The sequence below is a fragment of the Pleuronectes platessa genome, chromosome 20 (genome assembly GCF_947347685.1).
Source record: "Pleuronectes platessa chromosome 20, fPlePla1.1, whole genome shotgun sequence".
NCBI classification, from domain to species: domain Eukaryota; kingdom Metazoa; phylum Chordata; class Actinopteri; order Pleuronectiformes; family Pleuronectidae; genus Pleuronectes; species Pleuronectes platessa.
Window position 1 is genome coordinate 12,953,806 of NC_070645.1, and position 26,724 is coordinate 12,980,529.

General features: G+C 42.5%; 1 protein-coding gene and 1 long non-coding RNA gene across 4 annotated transcripts; one reads left to right on the top strand and one right to left on the bottom strand.

Annotated features, from left to right (window-relative positions):
• Positions 1 to 314: 314 nt before the first annotated feature.
• On the top strand, positions 315 to 26,724 carry LOC128425807 (receptor activity-modifying protein 3). The gene is made up of 4 exons (XM_053412635.1): positions 315 to 682; positions 16,198 to 16,227; positions 16,316 to 16,463; positions 23,343 to 26,724. The coding sequence occupies exons 1-4, from the start codon at positions 550 to 552 to the stop codon at positions 23,596 to 23,598; spliced, it is 567 nt and encodes a 188-aa protein (XP_053268610.1). The 5' UTR covers positions 315 to 549; the 3' UTR covers positions 23,599 to 26,724.
• On the bottom strand, positions 469 to 7,521 carry LOC128425808 (uncharacterized). Of its 3 annotated transcripts, XR_008333180.1 has the most exons (5): positions 7,355 to 7,521; positions 6,120 to 6,245; positions 3,501 to 3,605; positions 3,214 to 3,335; positions 469 to 1,559 (listed from the first exon to the last, which is right to left on the bottom strand). It is a non-coding gene; the product is annotated as an uncharacterized LOC128425808 (long non-coding RNA). The 3 variants fall into 3 exon arrangements; XR_008333181.1 differs by lacking the exon at positions 3,214 to 3,335; XR_008333179.1 differs by having other exon boundaries at positions 3,214 to 3,605.

Consider the following 26,724-nt stretch of genomic DNA (forward strand, 5'->3'; position numbering starts at 1 on the left):
CACACACACACACACACACACACATATGAATATGAATATATATATGAATATATATATATATATATATATTCATATATATATATATATATATGAATCATGTATGAACCAAGAAAGAAAGGAAGAACGAAGAGAGGGAGAGAGAAACAATAGAGAAAATCAATGGGGGTTCATTATAGCTTCATCATTTGCATCGATTTCCAGTGTCAGTGTAAAACATGTCTCCAGCTGGACTTTCATTGAATATAATCCAGTGGTTGTCAGAGCTGTTGAGGAACACCTCCTCCTCCTCCTCCTCCCTCTCCTCCTACTCCTCTCCTCCCCCCGCACACAGAGGATGCGGGACAGTGTGCGTGGTCCTGACTCCTCAGATCATCCCGAGCACAGTCCGGACAGGGGCCGCCTGCACGCTGCATGGGATCACATCTCTTCAGGAGTCTTTTCTCTTCTCAGTTCAATTTTTCCTCCAGATTCTCGCGGCCTCTCTGTGCGGGCTCATGACGGAGCTCGGATCTGCACGATGGAGATAATTGTAACCATGGTTCGCTTCAAATGTGCGTGTTCCCGGAGCAGCAGCAGCAGCAGCTGAGGTTTTCTTCCAAATTGCGAGTGGATCGTCACAGCGTGATGGATCATACACATGAGAGCGCAGTGCTGAGAAAACTTTTTGTTGTTGGGATTTTGGGTGAGTTTGATCCCCTTCTCATTCACTAATAACAGACATGTGCTGTATTATGTGTATGTGGTTGTGTGTGTGATGAGGAGAAATGTCCCAACATCACACAAAACTCAAAGTTGAGCCGTCTTTGCATTATTAACCCACGTCACCACTTGCACAGCACCAAACAATCCCCTCCAGGGTGTTACTGCACAAATACAGGTCTCATGGCAGGAGGGCACACAGCTGTACACCCAGTGTGTGTCTCTGCATGTGCACTAACACAGAGATGGCTGTAATAAGTACAAGGATCATCCTACCACATCTCCCAGCAGCACATGCAGTTAGTGCAGGAACACTGTACCATGGCTGTCATGCTCCAGTGGATAGACCTGACCTATATCAGGGCCAATAGGAATTTGTGGATCTGGCTCATTAGCTGGTGGTTGGTACACGGATGAAATCATGTATGAAATTTTGTTCCATGTGGTGCGAGGCTGTGACCGACAGACCCTAACAGACACACACTGGTTTAACCGTAGATGTTTGTGTTGACGCCGTGGAGATGTGTTGCCCTTTGGTGTTAGTGTTGTTTTAATCCCTGTTTTGTCCTGTGATCAGCAGTGGAAAAGAGGCTCAGCAGAGCAGAAACAGGACTGGTTCACACACTGAGCCGAGCACGAGCACATGTAGAGGCTCCAAGATGTGTTGATCAGGGCCCAGGGCTCTCACTGTTGTTGAGTTGATCTTATGTGTCGTGTGGACCCCTCTCCCAGGCGGACACATGAGACAGGTGATACAGCATTTCAATTTCAAGGTCTGCGATTTAGAAAGACTTCACTCAGGCTCTTATCTGGAGGCAGAATGTGGCTGTTTACCCATCCAACCCTCTGGAGAGGTAAACCTGAAATAGATTCAAAACACTTCAGGAAACACTTTCCCCATTTTAAAGCATAGTAATAATATAAATAACTTTATTTATATATTACTTTTCAAGACACTTAAGGTTAATTTTTTTTTTTTAATCAAAATCAAATAAATAAAAAAGTTAATATATAATAATAAATAAAGAATAATAGCCCTAAAATTCAAGGAAGAACGACCATTACAATAATGAAAACTATAATTAGCCTCGAGGCTATTATTTCAAAAGCTCTGTAGTAGTATTTTGTAAGTAGTTAGAAAAAACCTTAAAAAAAACAGGACGATGCTGTCCAACCTCTTTACTCTAGTTAAATTCTGGCAGCTGAGTTTTGGACTGTCTCAAGACGCTCTAGATTTGCAGTTGCAAATAGACTGTTGCAGTAATAAGAAACTATTAAAAGCTATTTGAAGATTATGCAGCAGTAGAGCACAGAGTTACAGATGAGAAATGAATAAAAGCGAGACAAAATATAACGTTATAAAAGGATATCCTCAGGGAGATTGTTTCAAAGAGTGGGAGCCCTGACAGAAAAGGCCCGGGGCTCCAGGGACGCAGGGCGCTCGCTGAGGACCTCAGGTTACGACCCGGCACATATGGTGTCAAAAGATCAGAAATGTATTTAAGTACAAGTGCAGAAGGGGAACTAAAATTCAGCACTAAAATCTTAACATCAATTCTAAGATTTAAAATCGGAGTACAATGCTCTGTTTTAAGTTGAGAGGAGGTTGTTCATGTTGAGACTCCCCTGGATCTCTGCCATGTCACAGCTGTGGCCCTACAGCTCCGTGCAGCCACGCAGAAAACAAGCTCACAGGCTCCTTTTCTCAATTAAAACATCATTAAGGGTCAGTCTCTGTAAATACTGAGCACGATCAAACATCTCTTATTTATTTTCTTTGCTATGATATCGCTCCTCTAAAAGCGGCTCCCCATCCAGATCTCCACTGGAAAACAAAACATGTTCAAAGAAAACCAGAACGTATCAAACTGAAATCGTTCTTTCAGTCTAAGAGCAGGATGGTTGGTGGGTTAAGTCAGGAAAAGCATTTGCTTACCCTAATAAAAAGGGAAGCATCTTTTCTCACAATGTGGGAAGACGCCTCGGGGGGGCTACCTTTGTTCCACTGGAAAACAGTTGTTTATCTTTTGGTAAAATGCTTTTCTTAGACCTGTGGTGGGAGTTCAGTGGGCTTGGATCCTTTTGGTGCATGTGGCCGATGTGCTGTGCATGTCCTGGGGTGCATGTTGGGGTTTATCACTTGCACATTTCAGGTTTACCAAACATGACAAGTCACATGTACGGCTTGAGAACGCCTGCTGCTTGTGTGTTTGCACAAATCCTGCTTGTGTGTGACCAGTGGATTAGTTTGCATGTGTATTATCATATTTTGGTTTGTTCAGCGTAAATAATTGATCATAGTCTAACTCATATGGGATATTGAAAACACTGCACATGAATAGTGTTATTATACATGAAAAGAAAAAAGAATCATAATGTTGCACTTCGATTGTGTATTTTGTTGGAATTAAGTGTCTGATTATAATCTGTGGTCCTCCCTGCATAAGCTGGAGTAATACAATGTAGACTTTAATTTAACTGTACGTGAGTGTGAGAGTGAATTGTTGTTTAAACCTGGGATATCCCGATGACCTGTCCAGGGTGGACGCCACCTCTCCAGGCTCCAGGCCCTGACGGATGGAGGTTAATATTGATGAGACGTAGAGTGGCTTCAGTCGGAGTGGATGTGCCTGGGACTGAGGACAGACAGGCTGAGAGCTGCTCTTGTTGGCTTCAGGCGAGATGTTGTGTCAGAATGTAGAAAACCCGTCGTCCCATAAGACGGCGCCTCCCTGATGCTCGCCACACTTACAAACACATGAATAAAAATAGCCGCGGGATCTCTGGGAATCAGACTGTACCTGGTTCATTCCGCCACAGATGCCACATCTCTTGCACTTCGGTCCGTCCTGGGAGAGGGATCCCTCATCTGTGACTCTCTCCGATGTTTCTGTGTGTCTTCTCCCCTGTGAGGGTCAGAATATACTTGCTGTTAACTACGCATATGCAAGATGACTGGTTCACATATACTGCGTCCTCAGAAATGAGCACAACACATTCGCAAGATGCAATAACCACAATAGTGAGTCCATGACAGGTTCAGCGGGCACTTCAGGGCACATTATTGGTGAGAGTTTTAAAGAGGTCAGGTCAATGAGTACATTATCGTCACTCTATCTGTCTTAACCTTAACATTGGCCAAATATTGATCTCCTTGTAGTGTTGCAGTCTGCGTTTATGTCTATCGCAAGCAAATCAGAAACTCTGCAGAGAGATCAGTCGGAGTCAAAGATTAGGGTTAGGAGTGCTCTACAATCTATAGCCTGAGTTCTGTGGTGGGCTCCCTTCAGTTATCTTACAGTTATATGCGTAGTACCTTAGTAAGTACAGGAATTATGACAGTTCGGCCTTTGCATATGGTTAAACAGCAAGTATTTTGTATTTTAGTTTTAACTTGAAGATTTTCTTTACCCTTTATTCACAAATTGTGATCTGTGAGTATAAGCTATACAAATGAAACTTGAATGATAGAACCTTCACAGTTAACACCATGGAGCACCAGAGCCTCCAGGTATAAAATGTGTGTCTCATCCACAGCCAGTGCAGTGGATGTGCAGTGAGAGGGCGTATTGGGAGCATTATTAATCTTTCAGATGGCTGTTAAAGATTCAGACATCATTAGAAGAGACTTGAACTTTCAACGCACCACAGAGCATTCCTGATGAAGCAGCGTGTGGTCAACACACTGCAGAAGTAGTTTACACTCTACAGATGCTCATCATTCCCTGTCTGTTGTTATGATAACCTGATTTAACTGTCAGCCAGAAGCCATCATACCATCATAAGTGTAGTTAGATTGAATCTCATTGGATATAATCTGAATTATATGGTGCATAAACAAAGTCTTCACATTAAAAATACAATATACTTGTTATTGTTAGGAAACATAGGATAATAAACTATCACAGGAAATACCTATTTAAAGAACGGGATTTCTAATATGGAAAATGGTTTTGAACAATTATAGACCAAACCACTGAAAATGATAAATAAACCAATAATGAAGACGATCCATACATTTCATGAACCTGTTAGCATAATTACCCAACAATGAAACTTGGTTGGATGTGAGCCAAGATTGAACCCATTTCTTTTTGGAGCAGCTGCAATCAAGCAATCGGATCTCTGAACTTTAAATTTCTTGCAACATTGCTTGATGGAGCATTATGTGAATTTCTCAAGAAAAAATGATCATAGAATAAACCAGGCATATGTAGAGTATATCTATGAACAGGTGCAGTTTGGCATGTTCGTTTGACTCTCAGCAGGGTTGCACAAAAACAACATAAATAATTTTATTGAAAGCTGTTGGAAGGGTGGAAATATCTGAACAAGTGCAGATCTGGATACAATTCAGGGAAGTGGCCAATCAGCCATGATGGAGGTATGAGCTCTACAACTAAACCGATTTCCACTAAGCTTGGTGTTGGGATGGGTCCTAGGCCTCGAGAAGAACCCATTAATATTTGGCACATTGATAAAGTGGCCAATCAGACTTGGCGGAGGTATGTGCTCTCAGGGTGACCCTATTTTTCTATAAGGTAGCTGGCTTCAGGGCTCACATACAAAAGGCAGTGAGAGTGTTTTCCTTGTGCAGGCGCCGTCTTACACTGTAATGGAGCAGAGAGGAGAGAGAAAGCAGGAAGGCGGGTTAGCTCCATCTTTATTTCCCAGTACAGGAGAGCTGACAACAGGAGAATGTGATGAGCATCATTAAAGTGGGTGGAACTGAATCGACACTGAGTCTGATGACTTAATGATGTCAGTAGAGGGCCACACTCAATCAGGTGAAGTCTATTTAACAGCGCAAAAAGTAAACAAGTTAAAGTGGTACTGTAATGAGCCGGAGCTGTGGATGTGTCAGAGTTTAACGTTCAGTGAGGCAGAAGCTGTTGGACCGCACTCACACAACATTTAATTAACACAGATCGTATCTCACATTGAAGGACTTTTTGCATCTTGCTAGAGAGGTGCACTCAGCGATATTGTAGCTGTTTCCTAATTGATGGGCTGCATCACGAGATCGTGAAAAGCAGAACAGAATCGAGACGGTTTGCTCGTCATTTTCACCACAGCACACACAGCAATGTCGCAATGTAAGAAACATTGTTGGCCCTGGCCCTGGCCCCTTATATGATTACATCGTCCCAAAAAATATACATATATATAAATATATATATATAAATATATATGTATTACCAAATCTCTCCCTTTCTCTCTGTGCATCTCTCTTCCTCCTTCCCTCCCCTGCTGTCTCTGAGAATGACAGACAGACAGCTTGTTGGCAGGGTCCTGCCGGCCTTTGAGGCAGAGGTCTTCGGACCCGCTGCTCAGTGAAACAAGCAATATGTTGGTTGACATTTGTTCTTTCATGTGGATAGAAACAGGGCGGTCGATACAGTCGATTCTTAATCACTCACATTGTGTTGTGTCAGTCCTCAGTGGTCTCCGTGTATCCATCACATCCCTGATGTGGCCACAGTTGGAGGGGTAATGCATTCCACGGCTGTGCTGGCGTTGATCCCACAGATTGTTGCTGCATAGGCCTGTAATTAATCCCCAGAACAAGTTGACATGTTGATTACACATGGCCTGTCTGTGTGTGTGTGTGTGCGTGTGTGTGTGTGTGTGTGTGTGTGGGTATGGGGGGGTAGTTGCAACATCATTCAATGTGCTGAAGTGTTTATTGCTGCAGTACTACAGCTAGTACAGCTTTGGACTTTTATGGAGAAGTGTGTCAAAGACTTTGATCACATTGACACCGGAATATGACATTATGGTGTTAACATGATCTAATAGAATAATCCAGTCATGTTCCTATTTACAAGTTACAAAGCATACCCATATTATTACTCTATTCAATGATTTTTATAACTGACGCCTGTAATTATTTAATCTACGATGCCACCGTATACCATTTTGGAGGTTTGGAGACTTTATAATGGGACTGAAATGTATACATGTCAACATGATGTGACTCAATTATCTCATATCTGAGTATGATCTTATTCTGAGATCCATTCTGATCTTATTCGGGTTATGGTAATCAGGAAATGCTGTCTACATGACAACATCTTTTTCAGACTGCTCTCTTAATTAACGTTAATACAGGGATGTTATTGGTGTCCATGTACACAGAGTGAAGGAGGCAAGGTCAAACCACCAATTACCGTTTCATCATGGTGTAAGTTCTCTTGAACAGCCTGTGAGCCAGGCTGAATTTAAACAGCTATCCAAAAGGAAAATTCCCTTTTTCGATGGAGCCTCTTAAATTCACAGCTCTGTCTTCTTCTATGTAGCATAGCAACTGTGACCCATGTCACAAGCTCGCTTTTTGGGGTTTGTAAAAGTGAGGCTGAAACAAAGTGGCTTTCGGCTGCCTTTTGGCTTTCAGTGTTGGAAGTAAATCCTTGTATGGAGCTGGAGACGAGCAGGCGGAGGAATACTGATGAGAGCCTGAATTGCTTTGCCTCTCTAATGCTGTTATTCCAGCTGATTGTCTCTGCCAACGAAGAGCGATAGGGGATTTATTCGCTGTTGTAGTTGCTTGCAGCCGGCTCTTTCTGAGCACTCAACTGTTTGTGCACATATGCTAAAAAAAACATTTAAACGATTAGACAAAATGTTCATGAGATGCTCGGTGCAGCAAACAAACCGTGATAGCTCGGAGACAGATGGATTCACTCCACGGGGGCTTGTTCCTTTAAAGCAGCGCTGCAATTTTCCTCTTCATGTGGTAAATGGATTGTCTTTATATTGAACGGTTATACAGTCGCAGCACCTCACAATCACCACCTTCATGTTGTCGAACTAAGCCTGTGATCCCTGGCTCCCCCCCCCCCCCCCCCCCCCCCCCCCGCCGCCCTGTGAACGCTGTGATGGAGCATCTCTCTCCACTGCCATGGCTTCTCTGGTCTCCTTCTCCCCCTCCACCAGTGGTAATTTATTTTTTGTCTGACTCCATCACGGTCATCCAGCCCTGACCCCCCCCCCCCCCCCCACACACACACACCCCACGTCGCTCTTTTTCCTGCTTTTGTTTGCCAAGTACCCAGAGTTCCCCTCTTGTCTTGCACATGTGTCTTTCCTCAAGCGTCGTCTTCCTCCCCTTCCTCCTTGACCCCCAGAGCCACCCTCTCCTCCTCAATGGAAGACTCCACAGCCTTGTCCTCAGACTTATGAGAAGGGAAAATACTTTGTGCTGCAGGTGGAGGCGTGATGTTCTGGTGTATCCTTGAGAGACCTTTTTTTTCTGGATTGAATCAGTGGAAATGTGAACAAACCAATGAAGAAGACAAATTTGGCCTCCAGGGAAATATATACATTCCAGATTTGCTCATAAAGCATAAAATTATAGTCTCAAATCACTTTACGTAGGTAGAGACTGGGCAACAGTGGAGAGAACAAAATCTTTTTCCCTTCCTTTAACCGGAATTTACCTCCAGCAGACTCATATTTGTCTTTTAGCATCATATTTGTTCTGACCAAGACCAAAAGGAGAGCAGACCTATCACCTCTTTCAAAATATTCATTCATTGATTGATTACCAATGAGGGTGACACATTTGGCCTTAAGTGCACAGTTGATTTACCCTCCAGATTTTCGTCCTCTGTACTTTTTCAAACTTCTGAATTGTCTTTGTCGGCACAACAGCTAGCCGGGGAAAAATAATCACCTGGCAGTCGATCACTGCACCTTTTCTTCCGCTGAGAGTCCCACAGGCCTGTTAGCATGAGCGGGAGCAGAGAAACTGATCGGGCAGCTTCACTCTCATGCAGAGAAAAGTGATTTAGTTTGTCTGCCAGTAAAAATACCCTCCAAACCAGTATGAGGCCATTGTCACACAGTGTGAGTGGCAGGTCGTCCTCTCCTGTGGCGGTCTGTATTAACAGATCTGTGATACCATCTGAAGCTTTTCATGCAGGCAGAGGCAGCTGCAGACAGCTGCTGCCCATGGCTGGTTTAAATGTGCTCTTTTAGCAGCAGTGCCCCAGAATCCAGACAGACTTCTTTCACAAGTCTGTGACGTACAAAACACGACGTGACCCACTAGAAAGGTTTGTAATCAGTGTGTGAAGATGTATTAATCCCGACTGGAGCAACATTGACTCGCAGACATCAGGAGGAAAGAAGAAAGTCAGAGACGTGTTATAGACGTGAAATCTGTGTCATGTACGGATTTTACAGCTGGCCCAGGGATTTGCACGGGGGAAAGCTTTCAGTCATTGTAATTCAGTTTTATTTATATGCCGACAAATCACAACATACTGTGCATCATCTCAATGCACTTAAGGTTATTATAGGATAGAGGGAAACCCAGTAGCTCCCACAATCTGCACCCATTTGGAGTCGGTGGAGAAAAGAAACATCCTCTTACAGAAGCTGACGTCTCAGGGGGAAGGGGCATCGGCCGAGATAAGTTTGATTGAAAGGGGGGAGAGAGATAGAGAGAGAGAGAGAGAGAGAGCAAGAGAGCAAGAGAGAGTCCTTAAACAGCTATCTACTCAAGCACTATATGAAGGTGAACGATGTGTCACTATCCATTAAAAGGAGGCCGAGGGCCATTGTGCCATTTCCTGCCTGGAGAAGTGATCTGTGCATTGTGTCTGTCAGTCTATCAATCATGGACTGTACGTCAACTGAGAGCAATCATTGGATCGAGATCAAATGCCCCTGCCTCCAAGATCAGACTGTCTGCTTCAGACCAGACAGTCTGCAAAAAGTTTCAAAATGAAGACTCAAGTTTCAAAATTCCCGAACCGTCTCTTTCCAAAGTATGTGCCAGTTTTCACATCACCACTAACAAGGTTTCAAACATTGAAAACAAACTAAAACAGCAGGAGAACCGTGACAGCTTTAAAACTGAATTTGTGTTTGAGAAACACTAAGAATAGTGCTTGAGGAAAACTCAAAGACAAAATAACAAACAAAGAGATTTTTGGCTTATATCAAAAGCTTATGCAAGCCTCCCAAACTTTCTTGTAAAGCCCTTTTAAATCGAACTTCAAGGTTTCAAAATCTTTTGCCAGAAGTTTCTGCAGAAAGACACTGGCACTTCTTTGTCTTCAGGAGGTCTAAATGAGTTACTAAAGGGACAATATGTTCTAGTGTCACGGCTTAATAATGTGTTTAACACTTGAGTTAGAAGAGATTTAGTTGTATAAGCTGTTGCACAGTGAAGCACGGTTCACCACAACATAACACTTCTTTCTTCTCTCTTCTCTCACCTCAAACATGCGACCTGCTCTAGAAATTGTAAATTCTGTGAGGCAACCTGATCTTTGTTCGCAGGTCAGCGTTTCTATCACAATAACATCCTCCCCCTGTTCTGTTGGCAGATGAGGACACGACGTTGACCACTTATGTTCACCTCTGCTACAAGGTCCTTCATCTTCCTGTCAGAAACAGCTCTGCTGATAACAAGGATGATGGACAGTCGGCCCCTGAGTTGAGTTGATGCAGCTGGAAGGTCAAACTACTGCTGTAATTCAACAGGACCACATTCATTTTCATATATCAGTTTATTATTGTTGTTTGCTGCAAGGCCTCGGTTCTTTGTTTGAGGAGTTTTGAATTTCTCTGGATATTAAAGCAGAAACAACAACAAACAACGAAGGTATAACTTAATACACTTAAAAAAAGTTGAGACCACAATTTTCATTCTGGTCACTCTGGGTGTTTTTTTCTTTAGGGTGACCTTAAAGTTAATCACAGCAGCTTCCCACAGCTTAAAGTTGATTTATTATTGTGTATTTACCTGATTTCTCCCAAAATGTGCCAGTCGTGCAGGTTGTCAACTCATTCTTCACCTCAGTTCTAAAATAAAACCTCCATTCTGGCCCTTTGCTTCCTTCTGGCCTGCTTCAGTATCATTCCTGCAATGCAAACAAACCAGAGCTTCCTTCTCAGCGATGCATCCTGCTTGTTCTTCTGCAGATGGTGAACACAGGGGGCAGCGTATGAAACAATGATCTTCAGAGTTCCAGAGAGGGAGGTCAGGAACACCGAGGGTCATTTCCTGAAATAGATTCAGACATATACAGCTTTTGCTCGATTCACCTCACATGTTCTTATATGAATGAGACGTAACTGACGCACTGAACTGTGGCTCTTTTTATTATTTTGTCCAAGGCTTTTGTGACAGTTCAAAGGAATGGCAATCTAGACTCTGCCAACAAGTCAACAACCCTGTGTTCACATTGCTGGGTCTTTCTTTTCCTTCCCCCATAAATTCAAGGTTGTACTAAGACCACTAGAATGTTTGTGTACATGTAAACATATAAAATCGTTCTGATTACTTATAAAAACCTTGTTTCCAAATTTGTTTCCAAGCAGATGTTGAAATGAAGTAGTTTATTCTTAAAATAAATCCTGCATCTTTCTGATTAGAATACACACTTTGTTCAACTGAGGCCATTATTATTAATATTATTATTAAATAGTTAAATTTGCAGGGAAACTTTGGCCTCATGATGGAAGTCAGAGGAGCTACACGGTCATCCATCCAATAGATCAAACATGTACCATTATGACCATCCCTAGGGTTGCGCTGCTAGCAGGGTGCAGTGCTGGCACTTCATCTACTTTCTCTTATCTTCTGTTTCCTGTCATCCATATTTATCTCACAGAACTAACAGGCCGTAGATGACAGTGTGGCAGCGTGCATGACGACTGAGCAGATTCTTGACTGGAAAGCCGTCAACCCGTGTGGAACACCTACACACTGCTTGATTGAACTCTCTCTCAAAATAGCTCCGGGTGGTCTGCATAATTCACGGGTTTAACGTTGTTTTAATGTCGAGGCATTACCACATTTTATGTGATTTGACAGTTTGTAGCTGAGACTGGAAGGAGGTTAAAGCAGCTGCTCATGGGTAACAGCTTCCTGCTCAAGTGGAAGATGTGGTTTTGGTGGATTTCGTACGGAAGCTAATAATTTCAGGTTGTCGGTGTCTTTCTGATTTTAAACCCCCACACACAGAATCCTTTGAATATCCAGCATGATGGATTAATCCCTCATTTATACATTAAATCACAGACTAGAATTCATCTGATCCATTTTGAGCCTATTTGATCAAACGTCAGTCTTGCTGTTTTAATCAAAGCCAAGGGAGACCTGATTGAATAACATGTTAATTTGCAAGCATGATACTCAGCTCTCATGCTGTGATGTTTAAAAATAACTGTGATGCCGACATGCAATCTTTTCCTCTTTTAAAGAATCATAATTAATCTGGTCATATGATGAAGAGCTCCGTGACAAGGAAAGGCTTTATTTGCATAACTGTGTCCTCTCTACTGAGTGACCAGCAGCGGACCTCAGTGAATACCAGATTGATGTAACTCCCACCTCCTCCATGTTAGATGATGGGACATCAAAATAGACACCGAAGAATTTTTTCGCTAGAGACTCTAGCTCAGTAAATCCAAGATGGCAGCTTTCATATCTGGGATGCTTTGGCTTCATTTTTGGAAAGTGGGAAGATGGAGACGCGTCCTCCATCTTTATAAACAGGCAAAAACACTTTAACCTATAGCAAACCTATTTTTTGCCCCGCGGACCTTAATGAAGACCTACTTCGCAGCCTGATAAATGGGTTGACAATAGGTGCGCGGCTGAAAGCGCCTTTTCATGTGTGACTAATAGGAGGGTTAATATTTCCATTGTCTGTAGTACTCACAGATTTGATTTGTGTGTTATTTTAAATGAGAATCTGAGAGTGAATGATTGAACGCAATCTTTTTAAAAGTCCAATTTGCGCGAAGAACAAAGATTTTCAGTCACCTTTGTTTGAGCTTTCACTAAGAGCCACTGGCTCTCATGTTTTCAGTAAATTGAGTTGGAATTGCCATGTTCTGCAGCTCTCAGCGTTTCAAGTGTCTAGTGGAGGCAGCCAAAGATGAATTACACTGCTGCTATATATCTTCTGCACAGGCATGATAACAGTTAGAGTGGCAGCAGGGTGAAGAGCTCTGTGCCCCGATACAGACCTTATGAACAGATACTGAACCGGTTGTAACGCTAAAAAACTCATTCATATTTCTAAATTAGCCACAACTTATATGACGAGTTTTAATGTGTGTTGGGATAGAATAACAATAATAATAAATTTTATTTATAGTCGCCTTTAAGAGCACTCATGGTCACCTTACACGGCAGATAAAAAACACAACAACATAAGAAACAATGTATCAAAAACATCAATAAAATAAATACAATGAGATGAACAGTGAATTAAAAATGGAAGACAATCAAACCTGTTTAAATATATGAGATGTTATTCAGAAATGGAGAGAGAGATAGTGTGGGAGGGAGTTCCAAAGGCGGGGGGGGTGGCAGAGCTGCTGAAGGCTCTAGATCCCATGGTGGACAAACGGCAGGTGATACAGTGAGGTGAATGGAAGAAGAAGATCTGAGGGTGCGGGAGGGCGCGTCGACAGGCAAGAGTTCAGAAAGGTCTGGTGGAGCGAGTTTGTGGAAGGCCTCAAAGGTGAATTGCTCATTGTCAACTACATGCTGAGGAGCAAACAACACAAACACAGTCAGAAAGCAGCTCGTGGTTCAGACGCGTTCTCACGTATCACCCCTCGGGAACATTTCAGGAAAAATGTCCAGAGATCATTGGATGGCGGAAGCAGCAGATATATCCATCTGCGTGTGGAGAAGACCAAAAACAGAGCTAAAAGAGATGGAATGCTCTACTTGATCAGATAGACACAAACACCACTCCACATGAACCGTGATGTTAATCTGCTGGATGTGGAGATATATGAGAATAAAGTAAAGTAATTCTGCCTCATAAAGTTCAAGCCACTGATCAGATGTTTTATCTGCCATCTAAATCCAGAGTGGGATACTAATTTGACACATAAGATGAGAGATTCACCAAGCTGCTGTAGTTTATATCTGGCATGAATCACAGTATGATGCCTCCAAATCTCTCACACACACTCACTTACCAGATCTGCCCGTGTCCCCTGAGTTTAGCGAGCTGATGGAACGGTTTTAGTCACAGACTTCCCCCTGCTGTTATGCAGAGCTCATACTGGGGGGAATCCTGCTGCTAGATTGTCGCTCCAGGTTATTTTCATCACATCCTCCATCCTGCTTGTGTTTATTAATAATGTCGATGATAAGCAGTTGTTACCAAGTCACTAGCCAATGTGAACAATATGAGACACTGTTTGTTAAGTTTCTTTGACATGAAGCAGAATCCAAAGAAACTGAATTGATTCAGCGACAAACAAACCGGTCAAATCATCCACTACATTCCTGTAAAAGCTGTAGTCACCTTGACTCATTTGGAGTTCAACTTTGGTGAAGATATTCATTTTGCAAATGTGTGACCTGCCCCTGATTCGCAATTTGTCGAGAGCATAGAAATCAGCGTGACCTTGCTTCCACGTAACCGTGCAGACTCTGACTCCAAATGCACAAGATGGCGGCGTTCATATCAGGGACATTTTGGCTGCATTTTTGGGTTGTGGCAGGATTTAACCTTTAACAACAAGGTTAGCTATCAGCTTTTAGCCCCACATGTAATAATCCATTTAAAATACTGATAAAATGTTTAAAATGCTGCTGGGTGCTCCCACTGAGCTCGAGCTCTCATACAGTAAGTGGCTTGTTATCAAAGGATGAGTGTGGGATAGTTTCTTTCACTGATTCCTGCTGTTTATGTATTTATGTTGGATCTTATACAGCAGATGTTATTTTGGGACTGGCCTGCATGCGGCTTATTGTCAGGAGATATGAAAAGCAACAGGAGACCTGTGGGAAAGGGACGGCTGAAAGCCAAGTTTTGAAGTCAGAGGATGTCATTCTTACAGTGCTTCGGAAAAACTGTCACAATAATTGATTTGCTGTATCGATCAGCGGACGCAAAGGACATATCAGTCTTGTTCTGACTGTTCAGAGAGGATAAGAAATGATTTTCTGTTTCAAGCATCTTCAAACTCTCTTGGTCCCTTCCGAAGCGAGAACCAAAAGTATGGATTTGACTTTGTGACCTCTCATGACCTGAGGGATTCTCAGGCAGTGCCCTTAGCTGTCTCCTGATCGGCTCTAATAAATCTGAGGGCGACTGTCCACTCCTGACCCAACTTTTGTTTTCAGACGAGTCCTTGTCATCTTTAAAGTCTCTAAGAGAAAAGCTTTTACCAGCACTGAGAGGAATTCTTAGATATTTCCTCTTAGTCCATTTTTGCTTAAGTGGGGCCGAGCTGGATGAAGCAGGCAGAGGCGACAGCACCATCTCTTTCCAGTGTTCTGCATATACTTTGCTTAGAAAAGTGCTTCTTTCCAAGAGCACTCTGCTTAATTAAGAAAGATCTTCCTTGCCCTTTAGAAACTGTTTTGACCTGAACTCTAAATTATGGTTCCCAGAATGGAGTCATGATCATTTTTATTCAGGTCCTGTGGCTCAGCTTAAACCTCTCTGAAAAGTTGGGCTTTGTCTGGTTTGTGCTGTGAAAAGGTCTTTATAAAAACCAGGTTATCATTGTAGGTTTGAGATAAAGGAATTAATCTCCTGCTGTGTCCGCCATGTGTGAAAGGAAGACTTGAAATTGTCCGGATCCAATTTGCCGGAGTTCATGTCTGAAATTGTCTTATTAAAGTGATGGTTAAAAAAGATACATTTTTTTATCAATGTGTACATTTGATTTTCATTTTCAACATTTGATGAAGTATTTTGCTCTCATCGTTTTTTGGTTTAGAACGACAGTAACATTTAAAATAAAACAATCAGCTCTCCCGATTGTTCTGACACGCACCCAAGTGAAATAACCTCACCCCCACTCCACTTCAAAACATCCTCACATGCTAAAACAGGAAAGCATCTATATTTAGCACGTTAACTTTGTCCTGCGGGGTGTCTTTCAAACTGCTTTTTAAGTGTGGCACTTCAAAGGGAGATGCACTTTCCTGTGCAGCAGCACATTAAGCTCTGGTCATTGTTGTACCTGCTACTGTAAAAATGTGAGTTTGGATCAGAGAACAGAGAGTGTGGGGAGTATTTAAGCTTTGTGTTATGAATGCAGGTTAGAATTTAAAGGGTATCACTGGAATACCTCTCTTTAGATTTGATCTTTTCTTCTCTCCATCTCCGTTGTTTTCTCTCCTTCAGCTTTGCAGATTCACTGAACGACGCAATGCAAGAAGGAATGCTAATTCACAGAGCCATGAAAATGCAGCTCATGTCATAAATTTTGGATTTTATTGATCCCCAGTAATTGTCTGTTGCCTGAACACAGATTCTGCTCCTTATGAACAGTACTTTTCTCGCCTGTCTATGATTCAAACACACAACACAACACATGTCAAAGATTAGTTTTCAGTATTGATCTGATCCAGGGCAGTGGACTGTGGTCCTCAACGTCATTACTTAAACTTTTTGTGGAAGTTACAACATGAGATGAAAAACTCCCCAAAGAATACAAACCTTCAAATGTGAAAGGATGGAACCACTCTAACTGTTTTCTGTTGTTTCTTTACAGTCAATGTCTGGATGATGAGAGGGCTGTCAGGTAAGCATATTGATCTATCCATCATCCGTCCACTGACAGAACCTAAACAGCACGTGTGAGCTTGTGTCCTCTGCTCTTGTCCTCTCAGCCACCGAGAGCTTCACCACGGAGCTCCCCAAGAAGCCCTGCAACGAGTCCCGTCTGCAGTGGGAGGTGGAGGTCTGTGGGGAGGGCTTCAAGCGGGACATGGCTCACATAGATCCACAGCACCGGTGTAACCTCACGCACTTCATCAGGTACGAGTGGACTCGGTTTGCGGCTTCATGTAATTTTTAGTCGTGCATCAGTGCAGGGGTAGGGTTAGGTTACTGTATCCCATCTGTTTCTGTATGTGATTTTGAGGCCATGTTTAAGTGTAGTCATGTATACTTCTTGTACAGACTAGACAATTTGAAATGCTATAGTAGAGGCATTGGTGTAAATAATGAAATTAGTTAGTGGGACTTCACAGAGCCATTGTTTATGTTAATGAAAATGTCCATACCCTATATAGTGGATTTCTCTTACATTCATTTGTATGATGAGATTGTACCAGCATGCCACGACAGATTCAACAAATTAAAGTGTGTAAAAGATGTGGGTAAACACAAAACCCTAACCCACAAATCAGCATAATTAACATCTCAATAATACCATATATATACAAGGCCAGACTTCTTACCCAGTGTCAGAAGTGTTAATTTATGAAAATGACATCATAGAGTAAAATGAAGAATTTTGACTAATAGAAAACTTTTTACAATGAAAAATAAAACCTTTCACGTTATTATTCTGACTCCGTGAGCTCGTATGAGATTTGCGTTAAAGGAGGTCAGACTGATACTGATCAGTTGTTTCTCTTTCTCGTGTGGCAGCATTACCCTAATTGTCGTAGTGTTTGTTTCTAGTTTTATGAGGTTTGAGTTAATTATTTCTTAGTTCTTGTTTTACTTTGAAGCTTCTTTCCTTGTGCGTCTCTTTCTGTTATTTCCCTTCTTGGTGATTGTCTGCACCTTAGTTCAATCATCTCCCTTGTATATACAGTGTCTGTGCTCCTAACTCTCCTCAGTCTGTTTCTTTTGTTGACGTCCCTACAGTTCCCTGTGCTTTCTGCAGTTTGTTGAGATGGACTTTTAGTTTGCTTGCTTGCCTTCTTGCTTTGTCAAATTTGACATCATACCTGCTTTTTGGGTCCAGACCTAGTTTTATGTTTTCCCAAAATGCAATCTCAACACACACTCTGCACCTTGTTTGCTTCCTCATGGTTATTTAAAAAAACACCAGTTCATTGCATCATTCAAACTTAAAAAACTGACTTTAAGATCTTCATCGCAGAAATACTAGGATGCATGAACACACATTTTTCTAACTTCACTCTGCACCATCGACCACAACTTCTGCACACAAACAATAAAAAGTTACAGTTTGTAGTGAGAACCGTGTGAGGAGGACTTACTAATGACGAGGAATCATTCTGAAGTAGCTCAAAAGCATTTACACAGGACAAACTATCAGCCCACTGCAAACCGGCACTGCACTGGTGCTACAAAGGCAGCAGAGAATCTCTTGTACTTCTGTGGAACACAATGAAACCTGTGCCCAGTGCAGCTTTAATTTGACAGTGATTGAAGTGCGAAGTGATCAGGAAAAGACGCTGGAAGCAGCTTTTACGAGTCGCTACAGAGCAAATCTTTCATTTAGTGCAGCCGACAGAGGAAAACTGTGACAGGGACAAGACATGGGGACGCTGAAAATCCCTCCACATTACGAGCTCTTATCTTTATCTCCTCCTTTCTCAAGCCCTGTTGTCTTCCTGTTTGACAGATCTATATTTGTAGTTCCAGTTAAAGGGGTCATGGGTCCTATAGGTTAAGAGAGAACTGTTATCCCTGTCAGCCCCATGCTGCTGGGGGGACGCCATGTGGCCGGTGCGCACACAGCTGGGTGTAGCTATTTTCAAGAAGCATCTGGGCCCTCGACCTCCCGACTGTTTCCATCTTCAGCTTTTCACCTCATTCCTCCTTCTCACCTCTGGCCTCTGATCTTCATCTCTTTTTATAGCTCTCCATTGACTGCAGAGCCACAGCGAGCAGGATAAGAGCCAGCAGACTCGTTTCTTGAACAATAACATTCACATGGGAGATTAAAATCGACGTTTAAAATAACCGTCTGAGTCAAGTGGAAAATTAAGGGATTCCGGGAAGAAGAAGAATCACCTGATTCCTCCTCTGGTCATGAACTAGATGTGTTTATGTTTTTCTTTTTTTGTTCTCCATCAGAGCTTCATGCTGCTTTCCAGCAACACACTGTTTCTTACTCATACGAGACACGATCGATTCGGATCAGTTTTTTTCCGCAAATAACATTAAAAGGAAACAATACTGGGAAACGGGGCTTCTCTGAAAGCTGCAGTGTAATTTGAACCCTGGTTTTATCTGTAACAATAGTGCTCTCTACATACTGCGCAGTTCAAAGCAAAATAGACAGTTTAAATGAACCTTTACCACAGTTTCAACTTCTATCTGTCGACTGTCACATACGCATAAACATTCAGTATTCACACCAAATACCTAATTTAGCCGCTCCCCATCAGGAACACAGATAACACACTCGCTGTGTGAACAACAGATGCAGCAGATCAGCGAGGCAGCCGGCACGCGCTGCTCATGCACCCAGTGAGTTCCAGCCGTTATCCTGCACACTGTAGATAAAATGGCCAAGAGTCAAAGTCATCACAACTCCTAACATAATATTCTGTCCATTAGTTACAAAAACATGTTCATTTGCACCATCGCCCAGAGACAGCTCAGCTGCCGACCGCTGCCAGTGACTCACTCCCACAATCCCCCTCAGGTTTAAATGAGGGTCTTTCCAGGGCTATCCCTCTCTTTTCGCTCTCTTTACACAGTATGAAATAAATAATTTATCCAGGCGCACATCAAACGAACTCCCACTGATCTGCAGCTAGAGCTACACTTGGAAGACTGGCCTGAATGTCTACACTTGTCTGATGTCGCTCCAGCCCAGGGAGGCTCTTTAAAGTCCAGTTTGATTTTGGTCTTAATGTTTGTCTGGATAGCGTCTGCTCAGCTTCACAATGGAAATCTGCAACACCTTTCTAAAATAAGAGTTGAAGAAAAATGGATCACATTGGAGTTCAGTGCTCGGTCACTTTTCACTTTAAGAAGTTCAGATAGTCACAGGACTGTCCATCAGGCCTATACATGGTTACGTGGGAGCAGGATGGGGGGTGTAATGCTCTGTTTGGAACAGTATCCCAAGAAAGTGGATAAATAAAATGAAGAGAGATAAGAGCTAGACACATTTTTTAATCAGAACCTACTCACTGTCAGTGACGTCTCACATATCAGACGATGAGGACATTTATCAGCAGGTTTCATCGCCTACAAATTCTGTCTGCATGACGCCACTAAAACTGAGTAGATGTTTGAAAAACGAGGACGTAGACACTCTCAACTCATTGCTGATTGGATATGATAGCCTTCGATAATTCGTCAGGCTCCTATCACATGACCCCCTTATGGAAGGAAACAGCCATTGAATTCGGCATTTCACACTGATAAAGCTGCCTTTTTAAAAAGCAAACATGTGGATGTAGCTGAGGACAGAGGAACCTGGGAGTGGAGGGAGGGAAGAGTGGAGAGTGAGAAGCCACCAGTAGTGAACCCACCCCTGCTGGTACCAGCTTCTTGGAACACAGAGGGGGGTGTATACAGACCACTCACTGTGTGTGTGTGTGGGTGTGTGCCATTTACACACTTCAACCATTTACTTCAAATTACATATTGGTCGTTGGCCTTAGTGACAGTTGTGCAGTCACAAACAATGGAACAGTGATGGTACTAGTCCATCGTTGACCTTGTAATAACATATAATGCCATAATATATTTACTGTTGTGAATAGTGGTCGGTCCCTGTGTGGACCAGATGCTGCTCTGAAGACACATAATTGAGCGTTTACATGAGCGAGCTTTATGTTAAGTGGATTACGTGCTCCATACGATCTGTGTATGTCTGTGACGTGAGCCGATAAAGACCCATATGAGCAAAATTACATCTAATCCTGTTTGGAAATGCAAAGTTCCCCACAGACACGTTCTACTGAAGTGGTGCATAATATATTCACATGGTGAGCATGATACAAATGTCCAGATTTACTAGTTAACAGATGCAGTATCAGAAGTTGAGCAAACAAAAAACTGCCAATGACCAGAAGCAGGATTGTCTTTGCAATTTTGTGTGTGTGTGTGTGTGTGTGTGTGTGTGTGTGTGTGGTGTGGGCTCAAGGCTCAGACACATATTTACACCAGAGTTAATGTCAACATGGGATCCATCCTCACTAAGATGTGTGTCTGGAGGTTCATCACATGACCAGAGCTGCAGGCAACCACCTTTAGAAAACTGAACATGCTGTGGTTTCCCATCATGACTCACATGTTATGCTTGTGTTGCCTGCAAACATCCAGCTCATTTTTATCAGTCCTGCCTTCACAGGGAGGTTTAAGTGTCTCAGGGGAGGATATGAAACAACATGCAAAGGGAAACATTACTCTTTAATATGCAGTACACTGCTCGGGTGATGCTCACTGGTCCACTGGTGATCTGCAGCGTCTCTATCTGCTCCCACACTGTGAGTAATGTGGTTATGTTTGAGTGATAACATTCACACATCCACCGTGAACCTGGTTCCGCTATTTTTACCCTCCAACAGGGATATTATGTGTGGATGACAGTTTGAAACCCTGTAACATCTGGGTAATAACCTCAGAAGTGTGTCGTTCCCTCAGCCCTGCAGGCTGCATCTCATCACTTACGCCTTAAAGCTCTCGTACATACATTTTTTATTTCTCTTCCACCTCCACTGCAGCCCAAACAAACAGGTTTACATGGACGCCAATCATCTGACATGAAACCCAGTTAAAACAACAATCTGAATAAGACACTGCTATGCAAACAACATCTGAAATTGTTCCAAGGTTCGAAATATATACTACTTCATTTTGTGTGAATCCTGGTTCAATTTGCTGTGTTTTTTTGTATCTGTCCAAACGGTTGTATGAGCTGTTGTGAGAGGATCAGAAAGTTATCGTCATTGCTGAATTTCCATTTCATCCCCATTGTGGGATTAATATAGGATTATCTCATTTTATCATACAATAAAATGCATCTGAATGCAGTGTGCAAGGTTTCTGTGCGTGACAAAAAAAAAAAAGTATTAAAAAAACCTTTACTCTAACCTTTAAATAATGCCGGCTTAATGCCCCTCAGGCACAGAATGACCGAACACCTTTACAAAAAACGATTGATTGAGGTTTATTACAATTAAGCCACAAGGTCACAACATCAGCAACACAAGATAAAAGCGGAGGCTACAGCAGCTTCATCAGCACTTCATCACTCAGACAGTTGTGCAGTCCTCACTGAAGAGTGATTAGACACACGACATATAAGGCACAGGGACAAAACCGGAACACACACACACACACACACACACACACACACACACACACACACACACACTCACACTCACAAATGATAACAGCCCTGGTCTCATGGCTGGTAGTAAATACCCTACAGCAGTTTTACATCGTGTTCTAGATGTTATCTTGTGATTCGGGGTTTGATGTTTATGTTTATTGATGTTTATGTTCATAAGTGTTTTTTTCAGCCATTAAAAATAACACAGCGATCTATTAACCCTTTGTGTGGCCTCTCAGGCTTCTGCCTCCCTGAGCTCTTTGGGGCTGTACTTCAGCTCAACAGGAAAATCTACAGTCACTGTTCAGAGCTGAAGAAACTACTGAAACCTCCTCTGCATGGTAGAAGCATCAGCTATTCCAGATGATGATATGTAATTACAGTATTCCCTTCAAAGGACGATAGCATTGAAAAGTAGAGGTAATTAGCAGATTGCCATCTTTGAAGAGTGTTATAGTAATACTGACACAGTTAATCCAGTTTCCTGCAGAGAGTTGGATGAGAAGATTGGCGCCAGTCCCACAAGTGCATTTTCAATCTGTAGTAACAAATATTTGAGAGTGTCAGAGTGTGGGAAGTGATGAAAGACTTGAACATTGTCTGAGACGACTGAGCCAAGACAAGAGAGAAACACATTCTTTATAGGGGTTTTGGAAATGACAGCTCTCGGTCCAGTGCTCTCACAGCTGTGCTTCCATTGTTGGGCCCATCCACACAGCTCTGTATTTATTTAAACACGCATCAGCTCTGCTACGGGTTTGCCTGCAATCAACACAACTCTCTAAGATTGTTAGAGCTGCTAAAATGTTTGGAAATGCTTGGCCCTGTTTTAGTTTGAAAACCCAGGGGTCTGGATGGGCAGAAATGCAAATGTTTGGAAATAATGTGGTAGAAACAAACAACTGCTTGCTGATTGGGTCTTAATGGTCTTTCTGCAACAAACAACCAAATTCATCCTGTTTACGCTGGCAAACATAGTGTATGTGATGTGATTTGAATGTCAGGCGTGTTACTATGGAAAATACAAAATGCTCATTTGGACAGAGATTTAGTTGGAAAACAGCATCTTCAAACGAAAAACATATGGATGAAGTTGTAGAGTCACAGTAGAGCCTCAGGTCCAAATGATATAAACAGGACAGTTCATCTTCAGATTTGGAGCCAGTGTGCGCAGATGGTATAAGTGTGACAGTTTTATAGTGAAGCTGATGAGAATACCGACTCCAGTCATGAGAAAAGAAGCTGGACCTGTTAGACTCATAATTCAGGAAGCAGGAATGGGAATTAGGGCCGACTGAATGGAATCATCAAAGCAGAACTCTAAGCCGGAAAAGCTCCACAAAGGCTGTGAATGCTTTCTGAAATACAGGAGGGTAGTGGGTGGAAAAGAGAGGGAAAGGCGGGAGTATCCCAAGCCGCAGTGATGGATTACATACTGAACTGTCAATGCTCGGAATAATACCAGTTAATCCATTGTGGTTTATTTTAAATAGTCGTCCTTCAGAGAACCAGGTGGAGAGGTCATGTTGAGTCTGTATAGGTGGGAAACCTTTCACTATGATATGCCTTCCAAGAATTTCATACCTTTATCAGTTGTTCTAATCCTTTCCTTCTCTTGTTCCCCTCTTCCTCCCCAGTGAGTACCACCTCTTCACCCTCTGCACAGAGACAAAGGCCAGCCACGTCCACTGCTACTGGCCCAATCCGCTGGTGGAGGTCTACATAATTCACATACACAAGCACTTCTTCTCCAACTGCAGCATGGATCACGTGGAGTGGGTGGACCCGCCGGAGAACACGCTCACCGCCCTCATCCTCGTCCCCGTGTTCCTCACTATGGCCATGATCGCCCTGGTGGTGTGGTGCAGCAAGAGGAGCGATAACATGGCCTAGGGAGGAGAGGAGGAAAGAGAAGGACTGAGTGCACGGTCTCAGCGTCTTTACTGAAACAGCACAGCAAACTGTGCACAATATAGAAGTGCATGTTTGGTCATTTTGTCAAATGTTCCATTAGTGACTCTGCAAACCACCACATTCCAAAGAGACAAGGAGAGCAGTCCCTGGTTGTTTTACATCATGGGTTTGTGTATTTAAAAAAACATCTTAGAGTTCAAACACTCAATATGGTCTCCTTCTTAACTCTGTTTCTATACAACTCAGTTGCTCAAACATATTTAGATTTTCTGGAGTCATGACTGTGATTTATGCATCTGTCGGATTTGAACATATTGTCTGGGCTATCTTGATCCCTGTGATCAGGAACAGGTTGTGACCCAAAACACGGAATGCCTAAAAGGTTCAGGGTGGGCATGGTTAGGTTTTTCTCCAGGTTTGGGTTCGAACAGTAAATTTTGGGCAAAGCTGCACTATAAACAGAACCATAGAACACATTTTAGTGATATATTATCTGATATTGTATCAACATATTTGGGACATAAATACAGTTTAACACAACATATCCTCCTAACGGTCATAGAAAACATGATTTGATTGCAATTACTTTTCCGTCAAACATTTGTTGTCTTAAGTTGAGTTGGATCACCTTTCTGCCATATACTAGTATATTCCCCAAAATATCCCCAGTTCATTTTCTGGTTCTTGTTTACTACATTTCTTAAATGCACTGCACGCTGGGAACCCTACATTAAAACATGTGTTGAATGTGGCCCTCAGAGGATGTTGGTGGTTTGATAGTATTGTCACTCATCAGGGAACTGGACCAGCGGGACAATTGACCAAATTTTGGGGCATTGCGTAATTCAGCTAATGGATCTGGATCTTGTCGGATTCTTGTCGGAGCACTGTATCGTTGTTGAAGGCCAAAGTATCCACCGAGCATCAGAGGCAGCAACTGAAAACTTTTGGACAGAGGACTCCCTGAGGACGCTCGTTAAATATGTGAACTTGATACCACATGATGGCAGCATGGGAGGATGAAAAAGACGCCAAATCTGGACTAAATATTGATTCTGCGAGTTGGATCTGTCTGTTGAGCCACTGAATAGACTGTTGCCACTGGAAATGAAAGAAACCCCACAGGTGATTAACCCAAAGACAAGGCAACGCTATCATTTGTGTGTTTTGGGACTTCATTTTAATGTGTGTCTACCTGAGCCCCAGTGGACTGTATAGAACAGTGTAACTTATCACATAATGTTGAATAAATCACTGTTAATACTCACAAAGAGGGGTCCTCAGTGGAAACAAAGCAAGTATGAGATGACATCGAGACCTCATTCTGTACAGTCATACTCTGTCCGTGCTGTCTACTGTATCTGCACTGCCTCTTCAAAGTTCCTCAAAGAGTGGAACTGAACCTATCGTGCACACTGTCGTGGCTGAGTCTCTGGCCCACAGTCCTCACCTGTCAAAGCTAAACCTAGATGTTCCATGTTCTTGCACAGCGTCGGACGTCGGTGTGTGTTAGCCAGCGCTCACATCGGCTTCTGTCTGTGGAAGCAGGAACTCCTCACTGAAAGCGATTAAATACCAAATCTCTTTTAACATGGCTGGTTTTCTCTGTTTTGAGATCAAGAAAGCAAACACTCACAGGCAGTTTTGTGATGCGGTGTATCTGAGGTCATCCCTTCATGAATGTTTTAGCGAAGCCACAGACATGTGTCGTCTGCTGCCTCCTATTTCTCTGATCCAGAGTCGGTGTTTCACAGGGGAGCGGTAAGACTCTCACCGTATGAGCACAATCCTTTGTGATAGAGATGATTCCAAAATCATTTCCCCCTTCCCATAATTCCCATACCTAGACTTTGTGCATTGGCCGATACCAGAAAGAAACCCAACTTATCACATTTTAACAGCTGTATGCTTCTAACCTTGTGTGGAAGTGATGATTGTTATCATTGTTGCATGGCTCAGGTTAAACCATTTGACAAACAAATACAAATACACATAGAGAATTCTCAAATGAGATGTCAGTGTTATGGCCAAGTCTTACATACAGTTCTGGTCGCCCTTCTTCTTGCCGGGCTTTCCAGTGTGAAATATTGCCAAATTGCTGACATCGGACTACTGGTTAACGCTACAACTCCTGGAAATCACTTCTTCTTTTTTTGCCGCTCCAAAAATGGTACTTTCCAGTGGCAGTACAGCGGAACGGTTGTTTGGGAGCGGCAAAGACAAAGTGATGTCCAGGAAAAGAAAATTGCAGCTTTATTTGGATGAAATTAATATATTCACCAGTACCATTGATAGACCGACCCAGCATTCTCAACAGTATCAGAGGTATTTCCGATGCTGGTATCAGTGTGGAAACATTTCTTCACTGTGATACCGATCCAGCTGGTCAGCACATATTTCATTTCTCTCGACATTTCCCCAATTGTGAAGACTCATGTTTTCTTTTTCCCAAACATTGTGATGCGCTGCTCTGCTTAATTACTGAAAGAATTAAACTTGCGATTGATTAGTTCACAGATAATTCCGTCAGTTATTTATTTTTATATTTATATTGGTTAAAAAGACACTTAATAACTAATAATATGTGCCATAAACAATAAAAGTAATGGAAGCGTAAGGTGGCCAGAATCAAGCAGAGCACAACTTTGATGAAAAGCCTCTAAAGTTGAGCATGAAAAACATTTTCCCTTTACTTTTCCAACTCTCCGAGTCTTCAGTAGCTTGTTTTATTTTAATGGACTTACAAACAGGAGTTTCAGTCCAGCCCAGGGGTCATAGGGTGCATCAACAATGATTCAAAACCCTAAAGGCAGTTCAAACAATTGCTCATATGTGACCAGATTTATCACAAGGTGTTTCCTCCTAACAGACAAACCCGCCCACCTGAGCCTCCCCTGTTGAACTCCTTTATAATCTGTCATCTGAGAAGTGTGGAAATGTGTGTTTGTGTGTGTGTGTGTGAGCATTCATCACTGTCAAAAGGAAACTCAACCATTCCCGGCTCAAGTCATCACATCCTGAAGGGATCATTTTATCATCTGCTCACTCAGTTATTTGCTGTAGATACTATTTATGGTCACGAATAAAAAAAACGAATCAAAGACA